The 25,668-nt window shown below is 35.5% G+C and overlaps 3 protein-coding genes and 1 long non-coding RNA gene across 9 annotated transcripts; 2 read left to right on the top strand and 2 right to left on the bottom strand.

Moving 5' to 3' along the window:
- The first annotated feature begins 587 nt into the window (after window positions 1-587).
- Window positions 588-2,905, top strand: LOC114878254. The gene is given in 5 exon segments (XM_046287291.1): window positions 588-956; window positions 958-1,004; window positions 1,068-1,278; window positions 1,280-1,587; window positions 1,654-2,905. Coding segments are annotated over 4 exon segments (642 nt in total). The 5' UTR covers window positions 588-756; the 3' UTR covers window positions 1,464-1,587; window positions 1,654-2,905.
- Window positions 2,906-3,845: 940 nt separating this feature from the next.
- LOC114878250 (high affinity copper uptake protein 1-like) lies at window positions 3,846-6,212 on the bottom strand. Its single transcript, XM_029191844.2, has 4 exons — window positions 6,101-6,212; window positions 5,709-5,842; window positions 5,491-5,553; window positions 3,846-4,934 (listed from the first exon to the last, which is right to left on the bottom strand). Exons 1-4 carry the CDS (start codon window positions 6,194-6,196, stop codon window positions 4,736-4,738), a joined length of 492 nt encoding a protein of 163 aa, XP_029047677.1. The 5' UTR covers window positions 6,197-6,212; the 3' UTR covers window positions 3,846-4,735.
- Window positions 6,213-6,260: 48 nt separating this feature from the next.
- Window positions 6,261-22,305, top strand: LOC114878247 (endoplasmic reticulum aminopeptidase 1-like). Of its 6 annotated transcripts, XM_029191837.2 has the most exons (17): window positions 6,265-6,365; window positions 6,572-6,865; window positions 6,977-8,047; window positions 9,197-9,967; window positions 14,598-14,747; window positions 15,200-15,285; window positions 16,057-16,153; window positions 16,274-16,356; window positions 16,459-16,664; window positions 16,762-16,942; window positions 17,174-17,399; window positions 17,533-18,095; window positions 18,590-18,821; window positions 18,955-19,360; window positions 19,470-19,612; window positions 19,734-20,086; window positions 21,728-22,305. In XM_029191837.2, the coding sequence occupies exons 4-17, from the start codon at window positions 9,838-9,840 to the stop codon at window positions 21,881-21,883; spliced, it is 3,012 nt and encodes a 1,003-aa protein (XP_029047670.2). In that variant the 5' UTR covers window positions 6,265-6,365; window positions 6,572-6,865; window positions 6,977-8,047; window positions 9,197-9,837; the 3' UTR covers window positions 21,884-22,305. The 6 variants fall into 6 exon arrangements, with proteins under 6 accessions (XP_029047671.2, XP_029047670.2, XP_046143069.1 ...); XM_029191838.2 differs by lacking the exon at window positions 6,572-6,865 and having other exon boundaries at window positions 6,261-6,365; window positions 7,884-8,047; XM_046287113.1 differs by having other exon boundaries at window positions 6,572-8,047; window positions 14,601-14,747.
- LOC114878252 lies at window positions 21,538-25,539 on the bottom strand. The gene is made up of 3 exons (XR_003789722.2): window positions 25,453-25,539; window positions 21,885-22,000; window positions 21,538-21,787 (listed from the first exon to the last, which is right to left on the bottom strand). It is a non-coding gene; the product is annotated as an uncharacterized LOC114878252 (long non-coding RNA).
- Window positions 25,540-25,668: the final 129 nt, after the last annotated feature.

Here is a 25,668-nt window from a genome sequence, read left to right on the forward strand (position 1 = left end):
CAACGTGGCAACACCGCTCACGTGACAATCGGGAGTCCTATTTTCAAAAACAGAGTCCTGTGCTCGGAATTGTAATTACTGTCTTTTTTAATTAAAAGCTGTAGTAATATACGCTATTTTGTATTAATTATGTATAAACAATACATAAACGTTGCAACTATGGCAAGTAGAAGTGATGTGGTAGTATAAAATTGTTATAAATGTGATATAAATTTTGTGTACTCTCGAAGTAGTTTGGTGTTGTGAAGCATGATATTTGAAATATTTACAGTGGTTTCAAGAAAATTTAGGTATAAAGCAAAATGAGACCATCTTTGGATCAAATTGAAACATTTAAGAATTGATAAACGTGTATATAAGTGAATAAAAACCTTGAAACAAGCGAAATTATTGGAACGAAACCAAGGAGGTTATGTGAAGTCCAGAGAGTAGCCGAGAGTCCGACGACGTTGATTGGCTGGGAGTCTGGGAGTCCGGGAGGCAGATAGAGTAGGGTTAGATGTTGATATATTCAGACCGGACTCCCGCGGTGTTGCCATTTTTACTTCAGCACGGCTAGTACTAGAGTCGGCTGTGGCTTCTTATGTTACTGGTCTCATATCTCATGCTTCTGCGCTTAACGATAAAATTCAAAATGTTTACCGTACAACTTTGAATACGGAAGTTTTAAGTGTTTTAAACGAGGTTTTATTAAAATAATTATACAATAATAAATATAAATTTTATATCGATGAAAAGGACGAATCCAACGATAACATGTCAAAATTGGTGAACGGGCCGTTTCCTAGGAATGTTTCATGGCGAGTAATTCTACAGGACGTATTTAGATCATTTACTAACCTTGTACGAGTATCTTTGATTGATAGGGAAGACAAAAGCTTAACACAGACTGATTCAAGAAGAATGCAAACGTTGAAACCAAAGATTTCCATAACTTCGGTTGATAATTCTCATATATTCATTTGATAGAGCAACTACGAGAAAATCTGGCTTAAAAGGAACAGGTAAAACGTCATAACATTATTAATGATGTAAAAAGATTCTAAGTTTTATTGTTGTTCTTAAAGGTAAAACCTCAATTCGTCATGCACCTACAACTCTAATTACACCTAGAGTTATTGGAAGCAAACTCTCTTGTGCAGGACTTCCAACAGGACATAGGTCTTCATCAGCTGATTGTGCTAGCAGTATTGGTGCAAAAGATCCAAGAAAGGATAGAAGACGATTAACAGATAAAACTTACCAAGCTCATATGTTTGCCAGAATAGACAATTTTTTCTATTCTGGCAAGCATATCGGTTTGGTCGGTTTTAAAACCCATTACCTTGAAAATGTTTGTAGATGCTACTGCTCATTTAATGAAAATATTAAATATTAAACAAACTCTTACAGTTATTAATTATATAGAAGAATTACAAAAAATAGCAAAGAAACTTCATTATCCAGGTATTATTAATAAATAATGGTTCAAAAGAAAAAGGTTTTCACCAAGATTTATTAATAATACCTGGATAATGAAGTTAAATCTTGGTTAAAAACTGCCAATGCTATGCATTCTTGGCCTTATATTTTGGGCTGGATTAGTTGGTTAGTAGAAATTTGTAAAATAAGGAAAATGGCATTCCAAAAATTTAGAAAACTTACCATTCGCAGGCAATCAGAGAGAAGCCAAAATTAATAAAAATACTTTCTTCTCTATGCTTGACTTTTACGATGCCCGAAATGATGAAAAACTCGATGAAGAGGCAGCGATTGTTGAAAGATATTTACAACAGTTTGAAGAGGAGCAAGGAATTAATGCAGAAATGTTTAATAATGCACACTCCGAATTAAAAGAAGAAATGGATAAAGTCCAAGTAGCTGAAGAAGATGCAAATAAAATTGATGAAGAGGTGAAGCACCTGTAAGAAGTACATATTGTTGTCTTTGCAAAAGGAGAAATTAGTGCAAAAGAAGAATTCTTAAAAACAATTAATTTTGAAACAAAACAAATAAATGCTGAGTGTAATACACTACGCGAACAGATTCGTTTACAAAAAATACAGCGTGATAAACTACTTTCAACAGTTAAACAATAGCCAATGACAACAGTAGAAAGAGATAAAATTTTGAAAAAATGTTTGGAGATTGAAAGTTATATGAACCAATTTGACGAACATTTAGAAAATATACGAATGGAGTTGTATACTATAGATATTAAATTGGTATCTGTTAATAATAATGTAACCAAAGCACTTCTCAAATATAATAAAGAAATAATATTCATGCACCTTAGTGATAATATATGTAGGTGTAAATTTAGAAGAATTAAAGATGCCAGAAAAAGGTACATTGGATCCTCAAATTATAGAAGTATTAAGATCTAAAGCCAGTTTGTTGAATAATCTTGAAGACAAATTATTGAGAAAGAACATTTGTTAGAAATAAATTTCAATGAATTGGAAAATCTTCAGGAAAATATGAAAATCTTGGAAGAAGAAAGTAGTGATGTTGCTAAAAAACGGAAAGAAAAGATTTTATATAAAATTAAAACTGATGCTAAAAATGAAGAAGTAAAATTAAAAGAACGAATAAAAAATTGAAAAACGATATTAATGAAATACAAGAGTTGAAGCCAGATATGGAAAACTTTCTGCAATGTATATAGGTGCAGTTCGGAGAAGAAAAGAATATATAGAGGAGTCTACAAAATTATTTTTTGATAGGTTTTATGAGATTTTAGGAGAAAACAGAAGTGAACTTCACATTATATTAGCGAATTGAAATAAATAATTTGTATACAAACAAATTTCATTTGTATAATGGGTTCAGTGTTTGCCCTTTGGGGTTGCCCATTTACTAAAATTATATTTTTTATATTTAAACTGTATTATTCTACATGAATTGAATATAATATATGAAAATATTTATGTGGATTGAATTTTACATACTACATGCAATACGTGTTATCATTAATAAATGTACAGATAGATAAATGTTAAGTTAAATAACTGTTTCAAATTTTGACACGTGCTTTTTATGCTTACATTTGTGCGATACATTTTAATACATTATATCACATTACGTGACAGTTACAATATTCAACTTGTTTATTAAAACTGATAGTCACAATATTTTGAATGGGGTTCTAAATAAATGTTTAATATGCAAAAAAAAAATGCCTACTTTTCTTATTTTTTAAATTAAAGCTTCAAATCGATTGTGAGGAAATTTTTGTCTTGGAACTGCCCAAAAGTTTCTTATTTTGCCAAAAACAGAATTCTTTATTTTGTTAGTTCCCAAACTCGCCGTTAGATGCCACAACCTGTACCGTTATCGGCGCAGTGGAAGGATTTTTTTCTTAAAAAATTTATTAAAATTAAGTTTTTAGAACATTTTTTATTTTTTAACTTAATTATTTTACAATAACTCTTGTTTTTAATACAAATTACACGCAACCCGCAACAATTTGCAATCTAAACTTAAGAACAAGGAGAGAATAATTGTAAAAGAGCAATGATATACAAATTTGAAACATTAAATAAATAAAATCTTGAAAAACAAATAAACTACAAGGAAATTCTTCAATTTACAATTGCAGATGTTTGAAACATTCATGAAAGAGACTGAAAATTGCAAGTTATAGTCATTGTTTACTATAATTGGCATTCAGCCATTTTTTATTAAGAATATTAATGAAGCCGCAAAATAATTATCTTCATTAAGGTTTAAACTTTCGATTGATATACCATAAGTGCCATTTTACGGTACTTTTATGTCATAAAATCATGCAAAAATATCCCATCCGCGTGATGATGTCAAATTGTTAAAAATTGTCAGCGAAAGGAAAAGTGATTAATAACTTCTTTTAGACGAACAATTTATAAACTTTTATGATCGATTCTTAATCTACATACTCGCAGCAACTTTCACATACAGGTTTTTTAAGGATCCAGCCAGTAATGAATTAATTATGAGCGATTAAAGTGGTGGCGGCTCGATTCTGCAGGATCGCTTACTCTAAAAATTGTGAATAATTAACTAATAACTTACAGAAAGCTTATAAAACCTATACTAGAAGAAAGCTAAGATGCTATTCTTCATTTCTTATTCGTTAATATACGGAAATTGATCTTGGGAAAGCAAAAAACTATGCAAGTTTCCGAGATCAGGTAAGCGGGGATCGAGCAATCGATCTGAAAATTATCATGTTTAATTTGTTCAAAATCTATATCAGAATATAGGGAAGAAAGGGAAGAAATCGTAACGGAAAGAAAAAATAAGAATAAAGGAGCGAACGATCACGAACTGTTGAACTGCAATCTCTATAGACTATCGGGTTGAAAAGATTTAATGCACAAAAGCCGCCCACGACAGGTAGATGTGCTGAAGTTGAGAGGGTGTATTTCAAGAAAAACGTGGATGAATAGCGGTGAAACGAAAGGGGTGCGCGATAACTGTTGATCCCTCGTCGACTTCAGTCTCGAACAGCCACAGAACAATCGAAACGAGCATGTGACATTATTTCGAAAACAATAAGACCTCGGTATAGTATTTGCCAGCAATCGATCGTTTCTGGTGATGTAGAATAAATATTTCTGTTAGTAAATCTCTATCTGCAGTTCCGTACAAATGACAGGCAAGTGTGCTATCTTGAACCTCTTAACACCTTGAAGATGAATTTTTAATACTCGTGTTATTTTTAACTTTTATGAAGGAGGGTGTTAAAAATAGAATTACAACTTTCTTGTAGGTTTTAGAAGCAACATTCAATATTATCACTGTTGGACTTGTCAGCAGAAAACAGCCAATAGCCAAATGTACCACCAACTACCACAGCCATGCAGAGGTAAACATTGTATGTCATAAAAATCAACATGAGGATATATCCTATTAGCAATTGAAGGCCGTGAAGAACCGTTTGAGCGAGATGAACGCTGGAGCATATACTTGAGCTGAAACAAAGTATTTTTATTCAAAAATAAGAAAAATATTGAAAATAAATTAATCGGTAATCAATGATCTACGATTTTTGTTTCAGATCCATTGAAGTAATTTTACTGCAACTTTTCAAAATGATTGCAGGAGTATTACACGTGTTAACATTAACCCTATTCACTCACACCTCTAAAAAATCACATATTCCCTACACGGGGTCATATAGACCGTAGGGTCATTGTACCGAAGATTTTGACTTGAAACATTTTCGAGATAGTATTTAATACAGAGAAAATTAGACGCACATGTTCCTGAGGTATTAAATTTGTATGGAGATCTGAGAAAAGTTTTGATAGTTTAAAAATTAGAGAAAGGCCACTATTTCGTTCAAAAATTAATAACTTTTTCAATTTTGATTACATTTGGCTGAAATTTTATTTTTATCATCTAGAGACATATTTTGAGAAAAAAATCTCTGAAGTTGATGTTGGGGCCTTTCAGACCCCTAGTGAATGATTAGGGTTAAATATTACTCTTTTGATTTAGTATACATAATAAAATATGTATACGTACCATTTTGATAATTTACCTTGTCGAAGTTTTCGGGCTTGTGCAGCTTTAATGAAAAGATCGTCGCTAAATAAAAAAAAAGAAAAGGGAATTGTGTATAGTGTGGAAAGAAACCGAATTCGTTTTTACTCTAAAATATTTTTAAGAACTGTTGGATTAAAAAAAAAACCACAGTTTCGTTTAAAAAAATAATATTCGTTACGATAAGAATCATTACTCACCGAATTCCTTTTAATGCTTCATACGCACAGCCTAATATAATAATTCCAATTACTGCACCTGTAAGCTGGGTAGAATTGGTTGTGTGCCAATTGCTCAACAGAATAATTTCGTGGTAACCGAGATGAAAGTACATCTAATACAGATAGATTTTATTTTATGAAATGACAAAATAGAATGTTTTATAAAAGTATTTTTATAAAAATAAAAGAAAATTATTCTAAACTTCAAAAGCATTTTACGCAAAATGACGTGCATTTGTCGATTAAAAATAGAGGAGAATTAAACGTAGTTTATACAATTACAAAAAATAAAGTGAAAAAGGAACTACAGAATCAATTATGCCGATGACTCTAATAATTTGATCACTCACTATAAATGTTTTATTACTCACCTGCATCGTGTGCATCATTTCCATCTTGTCTAAATAGAGCTGAATATTATACACCTTTACAGACTGTGCATACAAGCTTATGTGGCAATTGAGCATTGAACTCCTTCTCCATTTCTTTATCAAAATATAGATAACGTATCAATAAATCATCAGTCGGATTCCATGTATTTCCACAAATTGGAAGTGTAAAGATATTTCTATCGTCTTCAAATATCTATTTATCACACATATGTGTATTAATGTATTACAATGTGCTTAAAAACAAGTGAGTATAAAATTTGATAAATGCATTCGTGCACGTGAAAGATAATTGCACAATGTATACGAATTCCAAAATACATAATGTACTTTCGTAGGAATTAGATAAATCTTTTAAACTCCTAAGAAGAATGAAAACAATGTTAAATTCTTTAACTAAAAATTTGCAGTCTTGTAGTTGTGTCATTGTTCTTCTGAAGCATCGGTATGTAGTCTGTAGTGCAGGTGCGTTCAGGTGGATCGCCCGTACGGGCGCCCGAGTGCAGTCGGACTTGTCACGGGCGTTGCTGTCTATACTACTGCGATTATCGATCGGTGGTAGGGGCTAACACCGAAAAGTAAAATTTACACGGAAATCCTATGCGTTCCTTGTCCTATACGCGATGCTTTGATGTGGAGTTGTAAATTAGATCAGGAAGCGAAAGGCATTCAACTGTGTGATCTCGAGAAACTTTGGGGGTGGGAAGTACACCCTATCGCTTCCAACGATTCGCCCGAGTCGAAGAGGTACTTCGAGCCTGTAAGAATGCACGCGTGCAAATACGGGCATTCATGAGCGCTCGTGGCCGGTTTACTACAATACTTACCGAGCGAGCATTGATACTGTTCAATTTTCAGGGGAAGTAATTAAGAGAGGTTGCAGTTACAACTTATTTTGTTATCCCCCATAATTGCTAAAAATAATTTGCTTCTATGCACACTTGTGATCAAATCAGGGGAAGAGTGAGAAGCGAGGATATCACTACTTTTCCTGGGCAGTCTCGTTTGATCACCAGTGTACATTTTGAATATTTGAATACATAACGATGACGCATACATAGCAATTCATCAATTACATCACTAATGATATACTACTGATTATGACCAGTATCCCAGCATTAAACCTCCCTACAATTATATACTCGCATTATCTAAACAAAGAATTCCTATTCGAAATATAATCATTTTTCTTGAATAATTGAACAATTTAAAGTATTACAGGGCAGCTAGCAGAGAGGAGAAAGATATTGCTCTGATATCGATTAGCGAGCGTTCGTTCTAACAAGTGCAAGCTTGTTGCAAAGCGATCGAAATCGTCAGGCTCCATTCGTAGAGGCCGAGAAAGAACGTGTAGTACTGGATGTTAATCGATTTCTCCTTCTGTCGCTTCGGCAAAGAGGGTGTCCTCCCCGCTTCCCGATCAACCAAGATGCCCATGCCCGGCCTGCGTGAACGAGGCGGGCGCAACCTGTGGCTATCCTGACTGCCGCGCCTCCCTGCGTCCGGAAATTTAGCCACGCTCGATTCTCAAACTCCCTTCAGTGCCATTCTCACCGTTCCACTGTTTGCATGGACGACGGTATTTCACTTTTCACAAGGGGAAGCCCCGTCTCTTCTAACATCGTGCCTGTAAAACTTTAATCACCGTCGACGATGCGAACGCGATCCCTTTTTCTTTCAACCCCCGACCCTACCACCGTTCCCGCTCCATTCAATCAATCATCCGCGCTCGTAAATATTTCCTTTCGGTACGATGTTTAAATAGTCTGTGGTGAGGTGCCGGTTCACGAGGTGTACGCTTGAAATAAGAGGAAAACCACTGATGGATATAGAAAAATGATCGACTTCCATGGGAATCGACAAGTTGGATTTCTTCCTGGATGAAAGGAAATCCTTTTAACCTGTTTTTTCCGGTGTGCTGTGGAAAAGGTAAGTGTATATACCCTTTAACCCCGCTTTCATACATTTATCATTATTTTAACCCGTAAGCTGGAACCTGTTAGACTTCAGCAATTTTTCTTTTCCTTTCTTTTTTAATTTAACTTAGCTAGTTTTTAAATAAGTATAATCCATGATACTGGTTTCTTGATGTTTTTTTAAAATTATTTATAAATTTCTGATCGTTTCTGTCGAGTTCTCTGAAGCTCACCATACAAAATGGACCACCATGCCATTTAGGGGTTAACATTAAACTTCGTATGCTTACCATTCAGTTTATTCCCACTTGTACGATTAGATTTTAAGTAGTCGTGGTGAAAACTTGGAATCACCTTTATTTTTGATATATCTGTATTCGTATACACGCAAGGCTCTGTAATTTCGCTAGTTTCGTTTGTTTGGAGGGATTTCTCGACCGCGAGACTGGGCAGGGTCAATGTTCTATCACGAGGTACTGTACCGGGGGTACCACACGCGCGTACAAATACTGATACTTGTACAGTTAACGAAAGTGGGATGAAATGAAAAGTACATCGTTTCTCTTTCTGTTCGATTCTATCGGAAATTCACTCCTTGAATAAGAGAACTTCCCACAGGGGTGAGAAATCCCATAAGCGCGTCGAGATACGATTTTTTAATAAACATTTTAGTTTTAATCCTTAAATCCTGGAAGATGGATTTTCAAATTGCGAATTTAGTTATCAACCTACTAAATCTCATAATTAGGTACCTTTATATACGAATTATAATTTTTTAGAAAAATTTATCAGCTCAAAATGAAACAGTATCTGTTGCATGAATAATTTTATACACTTTCGTACATATGCTTCAGTGAATATCGCAACAAGAGGATATAAAAAGCTGAAAAATATAGATGCGTATAATTAACGCCTTTGCTGTTGTTATAAAAATAACTTGTGGAACATGTCCAGGGTAAGCAACGTGTAATTATGTTGACCTACTCGGACATGGCGTTTAATAATAATAAACCTGTCTTTAGATTATTAGTTTAAAACGAACAAAAATTTATATAAAGTTTCTTATAAACAGAGCTGGAGCAGAATACATAAATAATAATAAATAATAATAAAAATAATTTTAAATTAACATAATTTACATTATGTTAATGTTTTGTTTCAGATACCACACCTGTCGGAAAAAGATAAGATGAAGATGCAATCAATTGTACCTACACTGATATAAAATATACATATACACAATGTTCTAAATATTTTGAATTTGCAATTATAATTGGTGTTCATGTATTTTACAATTTCTTGTACTATATACAATTTACCAAAAGTAATGAATCTTGCCATTGCGAGGAAAACTAAGCAACTAAAGGAGATGAATTTGATCTACATTATTAGTCCTAGAACCGACGCATATAGAAATGTCATTTTGTACAAATTACGAACATTTTTCGATTAGATTTTCTATCGATGCAACGTGACGGGGACCAATGATATAAAAGACTGTCGTACGAAATGATATCCGTCTACACGAAAATTAAAATTCTAGAGGAGTAAATGGAGAAATGTAGAGAAGCGTTGGGAAATTCGTAGTAAAATTTCATGCTGTAGAGAAATTTGCCGAGTTGTTGGATCGAATGAGAAAGAAAAAGGCGGGAGTACATCGTTCTTCGCAAGCATCAACGTTGAAGAATGTAATTCACATCGAGTCGCGAGGAATAGAGAGTCAAGGAAGCGTGCATCTTCCGCTCGAAGCTCCACGCAGTACGAGTTTACTGGATAAAAAGCCAGGCAGAGGGAAAAAGCAAAATGCCAGGGGGTACTTCGACGCGAGAAAGCAGCGAGGCGATCCGGATGGAGCCTTTAGGTAGAACCTCCAGCTCTCGGAGCCCTGGACAGAACGGAACCGCCAACACTACCGAGGTGCCGATAAACTCAGGTGAGTTAAAATCCACTTGTAACACGATAACACGTCCATCGCTCACTTCGCTTACTTTGCTCACTTCACAAACTCACTTGCCAATAAGGGGATGTTTTTACGCGATATCGAGTTGAGGCCTTTGCTATCGCGGCATTGTATCCTTTCATTATGCAGTTTAATATTTTGCTCTTACGTGACATTAAAGGTACCTACTTATTCACATGGCAGAATGTCATGTAACATTGAAAGCCTTGATTATTGTTGTAGCGACGTTCTAATATTTCTTTATATAATTTAAAGTTTTGCTATTATCTGACATTAAGTACCTACTTCTTCACGTGACGTAATTAAATAACACTAAATATATCAATACTTGCAATTATGGATACTAAATACAATGAAATATAATAAAAATAATAGATAAATTAAAAATAGTAACGGCGTAACGGTCAATGTGTTAATTGTTACAGTATAAATAAATAAATAAATTATAGTATAATAAATAAATTATGGAATTTTCTACTTAAACGGTAAAAATATTTTTCTACTCAACAATTTTTCTTTGTAGATTTTAAAAACTTAGCAATATATTCTAATAAAATATCTCAATTTGCATATTTTGCATATATTTCTCGTCGTAAACATCTTATTTGATTTTCTTATTCGTACTATACAGTTTACAAATATTTTGCACGCTTCAATATATGTAAATGCATAAAAATTTGTATTCCGCTAATAACTTTACATAATACCATATAATTAGTTGCCAAAAATAGTTTCATCTTTATAAAGACACATGACTGGCGAGAAATAAAATATACTTCCTCCTTTCGGTCCACTACGTGAAACTTATGAATATTGAAATAATTTATATCGGAAACTGGATAGTTTTCTAAAATGGAAGCGGAGTTATAGGTATTGAAACGAAGAAGGTCACAAGTTCAAAGGTTCAGGGGTCTATAAATGTATCAGTTCTATTGATATTGATCAGATTTGAAATTAGCAAAATTTATCAGGGTGTTGTATAAACTTGACCGTTCTAAAAATACTTTCATGGTTACACTATTCAATTATAAAAATTGCTGTTGGTAGACGATTGTAACCTTGCGTGCACCACTACTACGAGTAATTACTCATTATCTCTCATTAAATCTTTGCATGAAACTAAATATTACTTCGATTTTGAAATGTAGAAATGTTAGTTAAATTTTTACAACACATTATATGAGATTTGTCGAGTTTTTTTGTTTTTATGTAAAGTCCAAATTATAATATTAATCTTATGAAAAAGTATGTTGAATTTTGTAAATAAGTTTAATTATTTACTTTCATACAACGTATGGATTATGTGCATATGTTGGTTCACTTTAGGCTTTTCATCAACAAAAGTTCTGTAACTGAACACAAGCGATCTGTGAAACATTTCTCATAGAAATCCATCGTAACCCAAAAAGCTTCGTTCACAGGTCAGAAACGGAAATGTTCCTTCCTTTTCCCGTTTGAATGCCATTGTCAGCATTCAATGGGGACTTTGTTCGTCAAGGATATTGAACTTCAGACGATCTTAAACCTTCCAATAAACTTCTTCATACCGTGGACTGTTCGAAGACATGGTTTTAATCCAAATTTGCATTCAACTAATCCGTTCTAATTTCTTGCACTACACTCTTATAAAGGTTTCTTTCTTTTGTCATCCATATATGAGTGACCCTCGAATTTCCATAGTAATCCACATTGGCGTAACTACTTAGGTAAGGGCTAGATAGCTGGTTCCTTTCCCGCCATTCTAAAATTCGAAGACGGTTCCAAAATTCTAAAATTTCAAAATATAAAAATTCTAGAATTGGTCATCTTTACAAAATCATTTTAACATCCGTCGCTTTAACGACGGTAGCTGTGGCGTCAAAATAGAAACCTAAAAATTGTAGGTACATATTTTACGATGTTCAGATAATCCTTTTTAATAGGAAGCCGAAAAAAAAGAGAAAAGAAAAAAAAATTATGCGACATCCGAATATTAACGATAGGGGGTAGGTAGTAGAGAATCATCTTATCAACACAATGTGGAAACGAAACGGCAAGTCGGGTAGAAATTATTCTAAAGGGTGGGTCACGGATGGCGCCACTGTGAATGCAACCACCCCCGCCGTGGAAGGGTGGCGAGAGGAAGCGCGGCGTGTGGCAAGGGGCTGCAAATCCACCCCCGTGAAGCGGACCACCACCGAAGGGGTTTGGAAAGTCGCCATTTCTGCCCAACACCGCAGTCGCTATATCCAAGCTTTAATGCCAATGAAATGTCAAGGCACGTCGCACGTCATAGACTCGCCGACGTTGTCGTGCCTTCGTTCGGTGACTTCGTAAGCTCGTGGATCGTCACGTTGTCGCGGGTCATCCTCGGGACCTCCTCGTACTCGCCCGTACTCTCACTCGGCCTTTCCCAACCTGTGCTAGTGCCTGTGCTGGTGTTCGTGCTCGTGCTGGTGCTGGTACTCGTGCTCGTGGCCAACGAACAAGTCCTGCTTCGAATCGCTCGAACCAACTCGGCGAACAGGAAATTCTAAACTGCTCCTCCCCTTCCTCCCACGAAGGGAGAAGAGAAGGCCTAAAACGGTAATCACGAGCAGTGAAAATCAGTCAGTCTTCCGCGGAAGATTCCTTGACCTTGGCACACGAGCCAACGGAAGTAACTGGTAGGCGAACCAGGAAACCACGAGTACGACCGACCAAATTCTGGCTGAACAGAGAGAGCCCTTGATCAAAATCTTATATGCTACGAACGACGGTCAGGTAAAAGAAATCGTTCGTCGGAGACCGCCGCCGAATCGGTTCACGATGAGCGAGCAGGATGTCGATGACGTTGCCATCCTGACAGGTAAGGTATCTCTAAAGGCCATGGATACGTAGAGGAATTATTTTTGACAGTAACTCCTAGCTTTTTCGTACGCGCGATTCTCTTCGTTTCTCTTTCAAATCGTTCGACCAGATGGCCCACTTACGACCCTGCGGCCTGCGAATAGACTATACGAGAAGCACGTGCGTGCGATCAATAAAAGGGAAGCTTCTGATCTTTCAAATTGAAACAGAAAACCCGCCTGTTCTCCATTCCCGCCTATCTTATTTCACTGTTTATCGCTTAGATTTTAAAGATCTTTCTATTTTTCATGTAAATAATTTTTATTTCTTTATAAACAGACGGGTAAACATTCAATGTAGAACATAGTGTGGTGATAAGATATTCTATCATGACAATCATACAACGATCTATGTAATTTATTTCTGAATGCATCGATAAGATTCCCATGAGTTATCTATTCAGTATTAGAGAAGATTCAGTTTTCTTCTTTATTCATTCAGATGAATGTTTATATTGTGAAAACATATATATGAAAATATTGTTGTTGTATTAATTAATTACTCATCTGTATTTATAGTAATTTTAAAACTAAACATATTATGTATAACTTATAAAGAAAAATTCAGCATAAAAGAAGAGTAAATTTTCTGTGATATACGGTAATTAATTTGGCCCATCAAAGTGTAAACAAGCACAATGGATAACAAAAGATAGTACACAAATAGACTATAATATGGGTGGGTGATTAAACTAATAGTCATCTGCATAATTGACTTCATTATTAATTATTTTACTTCAATGTTTATAATTGCGTAAATTATATTTAATTCTTTTATGTAATTAAATGGATAATTCGGTACACTCTCCATGAAAAACAGTGGTGTCCCGCGTTCTTCTAACTCCAACCCCCAGCCATAGGCTTCCCGGATACCTGGGTTCACGACGTCCCCCATAGGCTTTTCGAGTTGCCGGGTTTCGGGGTTCAGGAGTTTCTAACCCTCGTCGTACCCCTCCCCTTCACCGGGTTCCCCTCTTTCCACGATATTTCCGAGGAGAATGACAACGAAAGGGAGGTGGACCCATGTACATAATAATTAATAAATAAATAACAATAGAAGACCTACTGAACTCACCTACTTTTGCTCATCCCTGTATTGTCATCGTATTCTAACAAGACGCGTAACAATACGGTTGTGTTGATAAAATATTTATGCAAATGCACGTCTGCGGTGGAACTTGATGGTTCTTAAAATACTCCATTCTAAAGCTATGTTTACATCGAACTCCATTGTGTTACTTGAGCTCAATGATGCGTTGCACGTACCACATCTGTTGGAACTATGTACGGTACCTTTTATTTACGACTTTTTAACGATTTACCCGAAGACAATCGAGGTTTGTTTGAAAGTTATAAAACTATTGCTATACAGCTATCGCAATAAGTGTTTCACGTGTTTTCATGCAACTGCATTAACGTCGCTGTGGACTGTCGCTCAACAATGAAAAATCTGGGTCAAGTGTGTACCCGAGGACACGAAACTAGACGTGTTTCTCGTACCGTTTGACACACAAGATTTTCATGTTTGAAAATTTTATTATCGCCGTATATTTTATGACACGAGCACAATGGATCGTGTTAAAAATAGGTGAATTTTGATGCTCATTAAAAACAGGGTGGTTTAATCCCCTAATACGTTCATCGTCACGCCACCCTTATTATTAAAAATTCTTTACTTACCTAATTAAGCGGTACATAGAACGTGAAATTATTCTTCAGGAGGTCCTTTGTTCCAGGAGACAGCAACACAGGATTGCACAAACGTAGTATTTACGAGCACAATGGAATTGTGTGTTCTCAAAAAAGGGCTCTCTGCATAGCCACGGTCGTTTTTGCGATCCTTTTCGCCATATCACTCATCATTGCCTTCGCGGGACCACAGAATGGTACTTTTAAATTAAATTACATTAAATTTGAATTTTCATTTATTATTTAGTTCACATATACTTCTGCTCAAAAATTTGGGATTTCTACATAAATTTCAAAACATACATAATGTATAATAACATCAGAGATCGAGTTTTTTTTTTAATTTTCAAAATTTTTAATAATCAAAATTGTTAAAGCTGTTGATGCGTTTGAATGATCACATCACCTTCGAAAGGCTATTGACCTAATTCGATGATAAAATAGTAAATTATTAGTTTTTTCATCAAATTTTGCCTAATCTAATAAATTGAGGTAGAATGAGTAACATTTTCTGACACGTTTATGTCATAAAATCGTGTTAAATTAATTAAATCGCTCATTTGATATTCAACACTGTAATTTTATTTAACTGTTTATTATGTTTTTCTCATTATTACTTTTCACAACGTTGTTCGCCTAATTTTTGTAGACTGCCCTTGCGCTGGAGAAAAGCCAGCGAACCTGGAAATCGAGGACGATGAAAAAAGCAGCGAACCTCTTGCAACTAACGGAGAGGTATGGTCGCTTATGTTTGCCTTACTGTCTATATGATCGTAATGTCGAAGTGGAGCAAAACATGTATTCCGTGACACATATTCCACTCATATTGCACGAGTAATTGAGAATGTGTATACTCGTTGAAAATCTCAAATAGCACAATGAACAATGCACGCCGCCTTATATCCTCGAAATATAATCTCTGACATCAAACAATGGCCAAGTACTATGTGCTATGCCTAACTCTTCGTTTGTTTTTACTTATCACTTTCTGATTAAAGTCTCTGTCAAAATTGTCAAAATTGTCAAAATTGTCAAAATTGTTGACATCCAAATTATTATCAATGAATGATTAAATCTGTAATGTAATCCAGATTTATTCTAGTAAGATGATAACATGCTCCATGGCTTATAGACGAGAGTGTATGTACGTGTATCTGTCACATTTTATTTAAGGTTTGCGCCTGAAAGTCTTCCTTTAAAGCTAAATGTAGACACAAAACGTCTTGGCGGGAAATCAATTCCAAGACGTCACTGTAATCCGTAGTCAAGTCTTGAGTCTTGACTGTTGGCCATTTGGACGTAGTATAACGATAGTACAATCGTAGCACATAGAAAATAATCAAGAATTTTGAAATTTTGAAATTTCAAAGGGATCCGATCTACCTCAGAAAAAACTCCTAGTTAAGCCAATGATTACATATGTGGATGTCAACATAATGTATATCTCATAGAAAAAATGGTATCTAAGACACATTTTAATATGAAACTAAAAATAAATTGTTGCAGGTATTTCCTTGGAACAATGTAAGACTACCAACATTTGCGCATCCTACTAGGTACAACATTACCATCCATCCAAATCTTACCACTTTAGATGTAAAAGGTAAATAACATAATATTTATGATAATAATAGTATTAACTTTTATCTGAAATTTTAAATGGTTTTTCCATATAATACACAGTGAAGACACATAAAAATAAGAAAAAAATTTCCATTTCCAGGACAGGTCACAATCGAATTCTATGTCGATAAAGAGACCAACTATATCGTCTTCCATAGCAAAAATTTGACAATAAATGAAAAAGCAAGTATTCTTTAAATTCTGTACATATTTCTCTAACATGAGTTGATTTACAAATTAACTAAAGGTATAGTTCCGAATTAATTATGGATCATTATTTTTCAGATGGTTCAAGATCGTAAAGGTCACAGATTGAAAATCGCAAAATTGCTGGAGTATCCGAAACATCAGCAACTATATCTAGAATTGGAGGAGAGCAAATTTCGAAAAAGAGGAAATTATACGGTACACCTCAGGTTCATTTCAAAGCTCACGAGTGAACTCGAAGGATTCTACCTTAGCAGCTATGTCACGCCAGAAGGAGAAAAGAGGTCACTCTGAAACTGTAATAATTTTCTGTTTGAAAGAATATTCAAGGCGTACTTTTATCTTGAATAAGATAGTAACTGAATTTCTTTTCTACTTTAGGTTTCTTGCCACGACTCACTTTGAGCCGACGTATGCACGCTCAGCGTTTCCGTGTTTTGACGAGCCGCAATTCAAAGCAAAATTTAAAGTTTCAATATTCAGGGATAGATTTCATATTGCATTGTGCAATATGCCTGTAATGAATACCGAAGATGCGGGATTTTATATGGGAACAGGATTGGTAAGTAAAATAATCATATTCCTTTTATTCGAAATTAAAAAGGGGTAAGATCTTTTGTCCTTAATTATTGCAGTTCATCTGTTTTTATACTTCCCCAAAAAATTGTATTGTATTGTACTCATTTAAAATTTTTGAAAGATACAAAAAACGACACCTTTCATGATGTTATGCTTTATATTTGTGAGTAATTACATTTATAGTTAAATAATTTAAAGTGTATTAAATCTTTAGCTCCGCGATGACTTCCAAGAATCTGTGGAAATGTCAACATATTTAGTGGCGTTCGTGGTTTGTGATTTTAAGCGAGTTTCCGAGTTGACTAAAAGAAATGTTTCCGTGAGCGTTTACGCGGCAGAAGCGATGCTACCGCAAGCAAAGTATGCGGTGACCACAGCTGCTCGTACAATGGACTATTTCGAATCTTTTTTCGGAGTACATTATCCATTGCCCAAACAAGGTACGTAATTGAAAGCATTTCACCATTAACAATGCTGATTCGTCCATAAAGGGTGTAAAGCTGGAAAAGTTTTTGTTTTATTATCTTTATTTTTCACTTTTATTATTAAATCAATATTATGAATTTTCTTTAGATTTAATAGCTATTCCTGATTTTGCTGCCGGTGCAATGGAGAACTGGGGCCTAATTACGTACCGAGAAACGTCTATACTTTACGATCCACAAGAGACATCGACTAACGCTCACGAATGGGTTGCTGTAGTTATAGCACACGAATTAGCCCATCAATGGTTCGGCAATCTTGTCACTATGAAATGGTGGAATGATCTATGGTTGAACGAAGGAGCAGCTAGTTTTTTCGAATACAAAGGAGTAAATTATATATCACCGGAATGGAGCATGATGGATCAATTTATTTTAGATAAAACACAACCGGCACTCGATCTTGATGCCTTAGCTAGCAGCCATCCTATAAGCGTGCCCGTTAAAGACCCTAACGAGATAGAAGCTATATTCGATGATATCAGTTACAATAAGGGTGCTTCCATTCTCAACATGCTCGAGGGCTTTCTATGTGAAGATGTTCTTAAAAGTGGATTAAATGATTACTTGACTTCCCATTCATACGGAAATGCAGACACAAATGACCTCTGGGCAGCCTTCACGAAACATGCTAATAATTCATTTGACGTGAAAGTACGTACAAATAAATGTATTTTTTAATCTTTTAAATGATATATAAATGAGGATCAATTTGGTGTATATAATTTTATCAATAGATTAATATTGTTATCGAAAAGATAGAAACGATAATTAACCTTTCAGACGGATGTTTGATAATCCAGTTATGGTGAATCATAAAAATATTAACACATTCTATTATTTTGCAATAAAGATCGGTTTAAAATTTCTCGGATCCACGGCTATCAAAATCTTCGTCTATAATTTCTCATATTTAACACTAGAACTACCGACGTTTGATGTACATTTATTGTTAAGTTAAAAATAATGTAGATTACGAAATAGATAAAGGATGAAACATAATTTAATATATACATTCATTCTTTAGTTCGATACATTTCAATAAAAATACCTCGATAAAATAATTTAAAATAAAAAAATGGAAACTAGACATTTTGACCCCTTTGGTAGTTCTACTGTTAATAAAATCAAATGTTATATGTTGACAGGTTATTATGGACACATGGACCCAACAGATGGGTTTCCCATTGATTACAATCACTCGTGATAAGAACACTATCACGGCGACCCAGAAGAGATTTTTAATTTCACCAAAAGAAAACGATACAGAAGTATCACAACCAAAGTCACCTTATGACTACAAGTGGTACGTCCCGTTGAGCTACTACACAGACAAAGAACCGCGCAAGCTTCACAACGTATGGATGAATTTAACTGATGGTAACACATAGGACAGTTATAACGAAAATTTTCTTGTAGTACTCTTTGTTAACGTTAAGCGAATAATCGTTGATATAATCAATGTATGAATTTTATTTGCATATTATATGAAATAAGCGTTATTTATTTTCAGTAACTTTTGAAATACCGAGCGACGTCGAGTATATAAAATGTAATGTGAATCAAAGTGGATTTTATCGGGTGACTTATCCAGAAGAAATGTGGATATCAATCATTACCACCTTGTTAAATGATCATACGAAATTCAGTCCAGCCGATCGTGCTAATCTTATCGATGATGCATTTACCCTATGCGAAGCAGGCGAATTAAACGCTACGATACCGCTCGACTTATCTTTGTATCTTTTAAATGAAAGGGATTACGTGCCGTGGGTTACAGCACTGGGATATTTACACTCCTGGAAGGGAAGGCTGAGCGAAAGTACCGGATACAAAAAGTATATTACATTTTTGAAAAGATTATTAACACCGGTTATAAAATATGTCGGTTGGACAGACGAAGGATCTCATTTGAAAAAGTAAATATGAACGGTGACTGAAAACCGGAATTGGTTAATGAAATAATACGCTTAAAGTTTTAAATAATAATATCTGATCTATTATAATGTTATATCCATTTATTGACAGATTATTAAGAATTGCGGTACTTCAATCAGCTGTGTCTATAAAGTTGGAGGATGTCGTTAAACCAGCAAAAACTCTCTTCGAAGATTGGATGTTAAGAGGCAAACGAATTGCACCTAATATACGAGATGTTGTATACGTTGCAGGTAACATTATTTTACAAAAATATAGTCTTCCCGTTCTTCCTGGTTAGCCGCGGATACTGGAGCTCGACCGTAATTGAAATCCATTTTCCAAACGAAACGTATCACGTGTTTTTATATACAGGAATAAAATTTGGCGGTGAAAAAGAGTGGAATCATTGTTGGCAGAATTATCAACAAACTCAGGTACCCAGTGAGAAAAGAATAATGCTGCAAGCCCTGGGAGCGACGACAGATCATTGGTTACTGCAACGTTACCTTTTACGTTCGTTGGATCGAGAAATGGTGAGGTCACAAGACGTTGAAACTGTTATAGCCTCTGTCGCTACCAATTCCGAGGGTCAATTCCTTGCATGGCGTCATCTTAAAGCATACTGGCCACAAATACATGCTTTATTTGGAAATGGTTCGCTCACAATGGGGGGAGTGATCTCGGTCGTGATTTCGGATTTCTTCACGGAATACGATTATTACGAGGTAAGTAATTAAAGAAGCACGGAATAACTTAAGTTTATCCCCCACAAAAAAATGGCGATTTTTACGAATGAAATCAATAAAACTAGATTCAAAATGAATTTTATTCAAAAAACTAATCCGCGGAAAGATATACAATATTAATTTTTACGCAGTTTTCATCCGTTTCATTAATTTCAGTTGACCGCTCCTCATCGCTCATTTCCATTTTATTCGCAAAAATAATTTTACTGCCGTCATTCACGACTTGAACAGTAACATATTAAATTCGTTTTGCTGACTGGGAGGCTGTGCCCCCCAGACCCCCCGTAACAACTACCCTAACTAATACCAATTTATTTTTAAATAATTATTTTCGTACTCTAAGGCGGGGGCCTCCCGCCCCAGGAAATATAGGCAATTATGTGGATGATTGACAACCTCACCGATTTCGATTACCTTGACAATATATTTCAAGGTCATCAAAATCGGCGAGGTCGTCAATCATCTGCATAATTACTCATAATATAATATAATATAATATAATTACCAGTTCTGACTTTGCCTAAAAACTAATGTTGTACATGTTTCCGCGAATTACTTTTTTGATTAAAATTCATTTTGAACCTAGTTTTATTGATTTCATTCATAAAAATCGTCATTTTTTTGTGGGGGATAAACTTAAGTTGTACCAAAAGCACATTGTTCAGGCTTCGTACAACGAATCGTCAGTTTGCAAGGAGACTGACATATGTTTTGTATCAAAGAACTATAGTTGCCCATTAGGGATGTGCGGGTACCCGATATTACGGGATTGTTGGGCGAGTTGGGTCGCGGCCCGTGGGAACTCGTCCGAATCAGCCCGAGTGTATCCAACCGAACCCGGCTGCACGCATGGATCGGACGCTCGCCCGAGCCTGCCCGATGTTTTCCGAACCGACCCGACTTGTCGGAAACCCGACATCTTACGATTAGTTGGGCCGCAGTAGAGGTGTGCGAGTACTGTATGCGTCCACTAAGTTGAGACTCGAGGCGGTGCCTACCGTTCTTTTTCTCTGTCGACGCGTATACCTTTCTTTTTCTCAGTCACGCGACACATTTCATTTCTACTAGTAGTTGTAACCTAGGAAGCGAATAGCGAGAATGCGTGTGGGTCAACTGTATAAGTGTGCGTGTCTTAGCCTGGCCCATCTAGCTCCGACCAATCAGACCCAATTCCTTAGGAGTCTCAACTTAGTAGACGCGTAGAGTACTCGTAATTTACAAGCCGAGCTGAACTCGCTTCGATTGTTCGAGCCGAGTCGATCGCTTGAATTTGCCGAGCTACTCGAAATCGTCGAACTGTTTGATATAAAAGCGAGCAGATGTTGAACCTAAAACATGTGTAACATCTGCTCGAATATATTCGAGTAGCTCGCTTTTATATCAAACAGTTCGACGATTTCGAGTAGCTCGGCAAATTCAAGCGATCGACTCGGCTCGAACAATCGATCATTGTTCGGCTCGAAATTCGAGTACTCGAATAAATCGAGTACTCGCACACATCTAGGCCGCACATCCCTAATCGAAGGACTATACATAGTTGCCCATAGATTGTTTCGTGGCGAGTGACTACAATAGTGAAAGGGTTAAACGATAACAAGAATATTTGACATTCTGTTATAGGTGTCGGAGTTCTTCAAGAAAGTAGACGTCGGAAGTGGCCGACGAGCATTGGAACAGAGCCTAGAAACAATCAAATTCAATATACATTGGGTGAAAGAAAACGCGGAAGCCGTCGATCAATGGCTTGTAAACTATTTGAACGTTCACACGAGTTAACCTTTTGCTCGTCAGGAATGGGACAAGAACGATGCGAAGTTGTCATTCAATCATTCAGTGACAGTGCTGATTTTTTTTATGGTCGTCATCGATACTTGATATCCTCGTGGTCGACGCCTATGGAAAAGTAAGGTCTTTATTACTATTCACCTACCAATCGAATCATTTATTCACTATTTGAGATATAATTCGCAGATCAAAAAAACGACCCATATTCATCGTACTAGTCAAAAGATTATTTTCACCGAACGAAAAAAAGAAAAGAATGTTTCAATATCTGCTGAAAAAAATCTTCTGACAAATTGTAACAGAGCCGAATTGTTTATATGTAACACATTATACACCGATTTATACGCACTTTCGAAAGTATTTATTTATTATACACGCGGCGCGTGTAGATTGGATTTTACTATGTATAAAAAGAGGAAAAAAAAAATATGAAACTATAGTGACGAAAGAGGCAACGTTGTTCCTAGGGTAGTCGCTAACCCAGTATTTTCAAAAAAAAAAAAAAAAAGAATAGGGCTAACGACGTACGCCTATTAACGTTGATACTTTAGTCTCCCAAATGCGCTGTAATTTATTACAAGAAGTGACAGTGTAGTCACCTCCACGTGATACCCAAACCCCATTCCTGATCCATCCAGTACAGTAATTCAACAGAGTGCAGTGAGCTTGCTATAAATTTGACGAAAATTACTATACATTTACACATTTTACAATCCACAGTCGTATGTTGTATAAAAGGAGCAGCCGCTGTTATATTACGAGATGAATTTCAATTTCATTTGTCAATTAAGTATCATAATTTAATCGAAGATCCAACTCAATCACAGAAAGAGCTAGCACTCTGGTATGGGTAGATTTACCCACATTAGCTTGAACTAATTAAAGTACAAGAGATAGAGAAAAATGTTTTAAATAAAAGTTAGGTAACGCAACAAGTAGTTACAGTTACTAAATCATTAAAAATTCACAAAAAAAAAGGAACAAAAGGAAGTTGGCTGCTCCTAAAATACGTATGGTGTGATTAACTGTAAATAAAATGAAGGAACGTGGTTAAATTACGTTAGTATTAATCACGTTATTACAAGAAATGCCCGAAATGATTGTGAAAACGATCGATTAAATGTAAGGTAGCATATCATCATTAGAGAAATTGGACGGGTTAAATTGGGCCGAGTCTTTGTCAAGGAGAATTTTTAGTTTCACGAGAACGCGTCAATCGGACAAAGAAAATTTGGCCTCGAACAAAAGAACGGTTTGCGAGGATTCTCTATGTTCCCCAAAAGATAACTGCGAAAAAGTTGATGTACCGTGTGTGTTATGTATCAATGTCGTTACCGATTGCTGGATGCGCGGGATGCAAGTCTCGCGTGGTGCTGATCGTTCTCCGTGTGAAGTATAACATAATAGAGAATCGGATATTTTATTATGGAAGAAATGTATAAAATTAACGTATGTAATCATGTAATGCTTTGTATGGTGTGTATATATTAAGCGTAAGAATGTTGCGTGCCCTGTGTGATCGAAAGGTGTTAAAAAAGGTATCTAGATGCATACAACTTACGTTATGCCAAATTTGTGCTGGCCTTTCTAACAAAATATTTCTCACATTTTGGTATCGTTCATAACCTTGAAATGCTAATTGATGAAATTAAATTCGTATTAATTAACGCGGAGTGATAAACTGGCTACACGTGTTCGGTCTGAAGTGTCGAATTCGGTTTGTAGAGATCATCTATCGTGGACTGTACAGAGGTTTACTTAGTTCAGGGACGCTCAGTAAGTATTATAACATTACATTTAACGATTTGAAGGAAATGGTTCTTAATTCAAAAATTTTCAAAATATCTTAGTTACATCCCTTTGATCCTAAGTGCCTTCTACATGACATTGCGCCATCAGGTTGAGACACAAACCGAAGAGAGCAGTTTGGACTAAACGCCTGTAGCCGGTTTTGGAATTACGAATCTTTACGTTACTTACTATGTTGTTTCAGTTACCTATCGACAATAAACATGAAACAATATAGCAGGGAAATGTTTGATTTGTTTATTATAGTGATGAGCATCGGGACAATCTCTGAAAGTAACACAATACATATAATGCATAAACGCATAAATATTCGTAGTCTTCTCTGAAAGAGACATTTTAATTTCAAATATCGTTATCAGTACAATGTGTTTATCATTGCTTGTTATCTATTTTTAAAATTAACCCATTACAATTTCTTGATAAATATATTTAAATATTTATCATAATCAAAATGCAACAGTATTTATAATAAAACATATAAGATTAGAAACTAACGAATATAATTGCAAAGAATATATACAACAATATATGACATAAATACAAAATGTATACGACGACAGAAAAATTAAGGTGGTAAGTCACGTTGCATTGCTACTTCAATTTGTTTGAATTCAACGTATCACTATTAGGGATGTGCGGCCCGACCAATGTGTCAGGATTCCGACTATTCGGGTCGGTTCGGAAAACATCGGGCAGGTATCCGATCCATGCCTGCAGCTGTTTCGGGTGAGGTCGGATAAAGTCGGGCAGATTCGGACGAGCTCCCGCGGACCGTAGGCCGCGGCCTAATTTTTATGTAGTACTTGTTAATACTTGCAATAATCATGTGCAAAATCTGTTTTATGTGGAATTTTGGAATAAGATAATTTTTATGTGGAAAGATAATACTTGTAACGAATTTATTTGAAATGAATTTCATTCGATGTCACCTGTAGGTTCATTTTATACAAAATAGATTTTGAACATGCTTATTGCAAGCATTAACAAGTACTTACACGAGAGTTGGGTCGCGGGCTGCGGTCCGCGGGAGCTCGTACGAATCTGCCCGACTTTATCCGACCTGACCCGAAATATGTAGTCGAGCTATCCGACTGCACGCATGTATCGGACACCCGTCCGAGCCCGTAATATCGGGTACCCACACATCCTTAAATCACTATATTCTGAAACTTTATCCCGATTCCCATCGCTAATTTCTTACCATTTGTAACAAGTGACAAAGTGATTTAGCATTAGAAGGTTAAAACGCCATAATAACTGTACAGAACCGACCCTACAAATATGAGAGAAAAACAAAAAAATTGGTACCGAAAATACTTTGACATGATGGTACCTTGTGTATAGTATGTATAGTAGAAGAAAAAAAGGTAACTATATAGAATAAGTACACTTTACCGATTTGAATGATCTTGACATGTATAAAGACAATGTTCTGATATGCTATTGTTTGACAAAATTACAATTCATATTAAATTTTATAATAAGTCACTATGATTAAACATTATCGGTTAATACTAACACTACTAATCACAGCATAGTGTGCACAAGTCACATAATTCAAAGTTATTGACGGGTGTATATGTAAAAATCATTGAAATCGCTGAAGTGTACCATATTCTTTATAATTACCGAAAAAAAAGAGAAAATAAGGCCATACACAAAATGAATTTCTATCAGTATCAAAAATGTTGTGACACCCTGTATACATTCGTACTTCATTCCTCGAAAACTATTTTCTATGCCTCTCTTACCTTCCACTCGATCGAATCCGATAGTCGATCGAACTTTACAAATATTGGATTTTGTGTGTTCTCATCATTCTCGTTAATGCACTCGTTATCTAACAGAGAAACATTTATATTGTAATTAGTTGTCACGCTAGGATACATAGAACACGATCAATCTTTATCTTTAATCTATCGAAAAAAAACTGCCGACAATGCTTGCAATTCGAAATTCCCTGAAAT

The sequence above is a fragment of the Osmia bicornis genome, chromosome 9 (genome assembly GCF_907164935.1).
Source record: "Osmia bicornis bicornis chromosome 9, iOsmBic2.1, whole genome shotgun sequence".
NCBI lineage: Eukaryota > Metazoa > Arthropoda > Insecta > Hymenoptera > Megachilidae > Osmia > Osmia bicornis.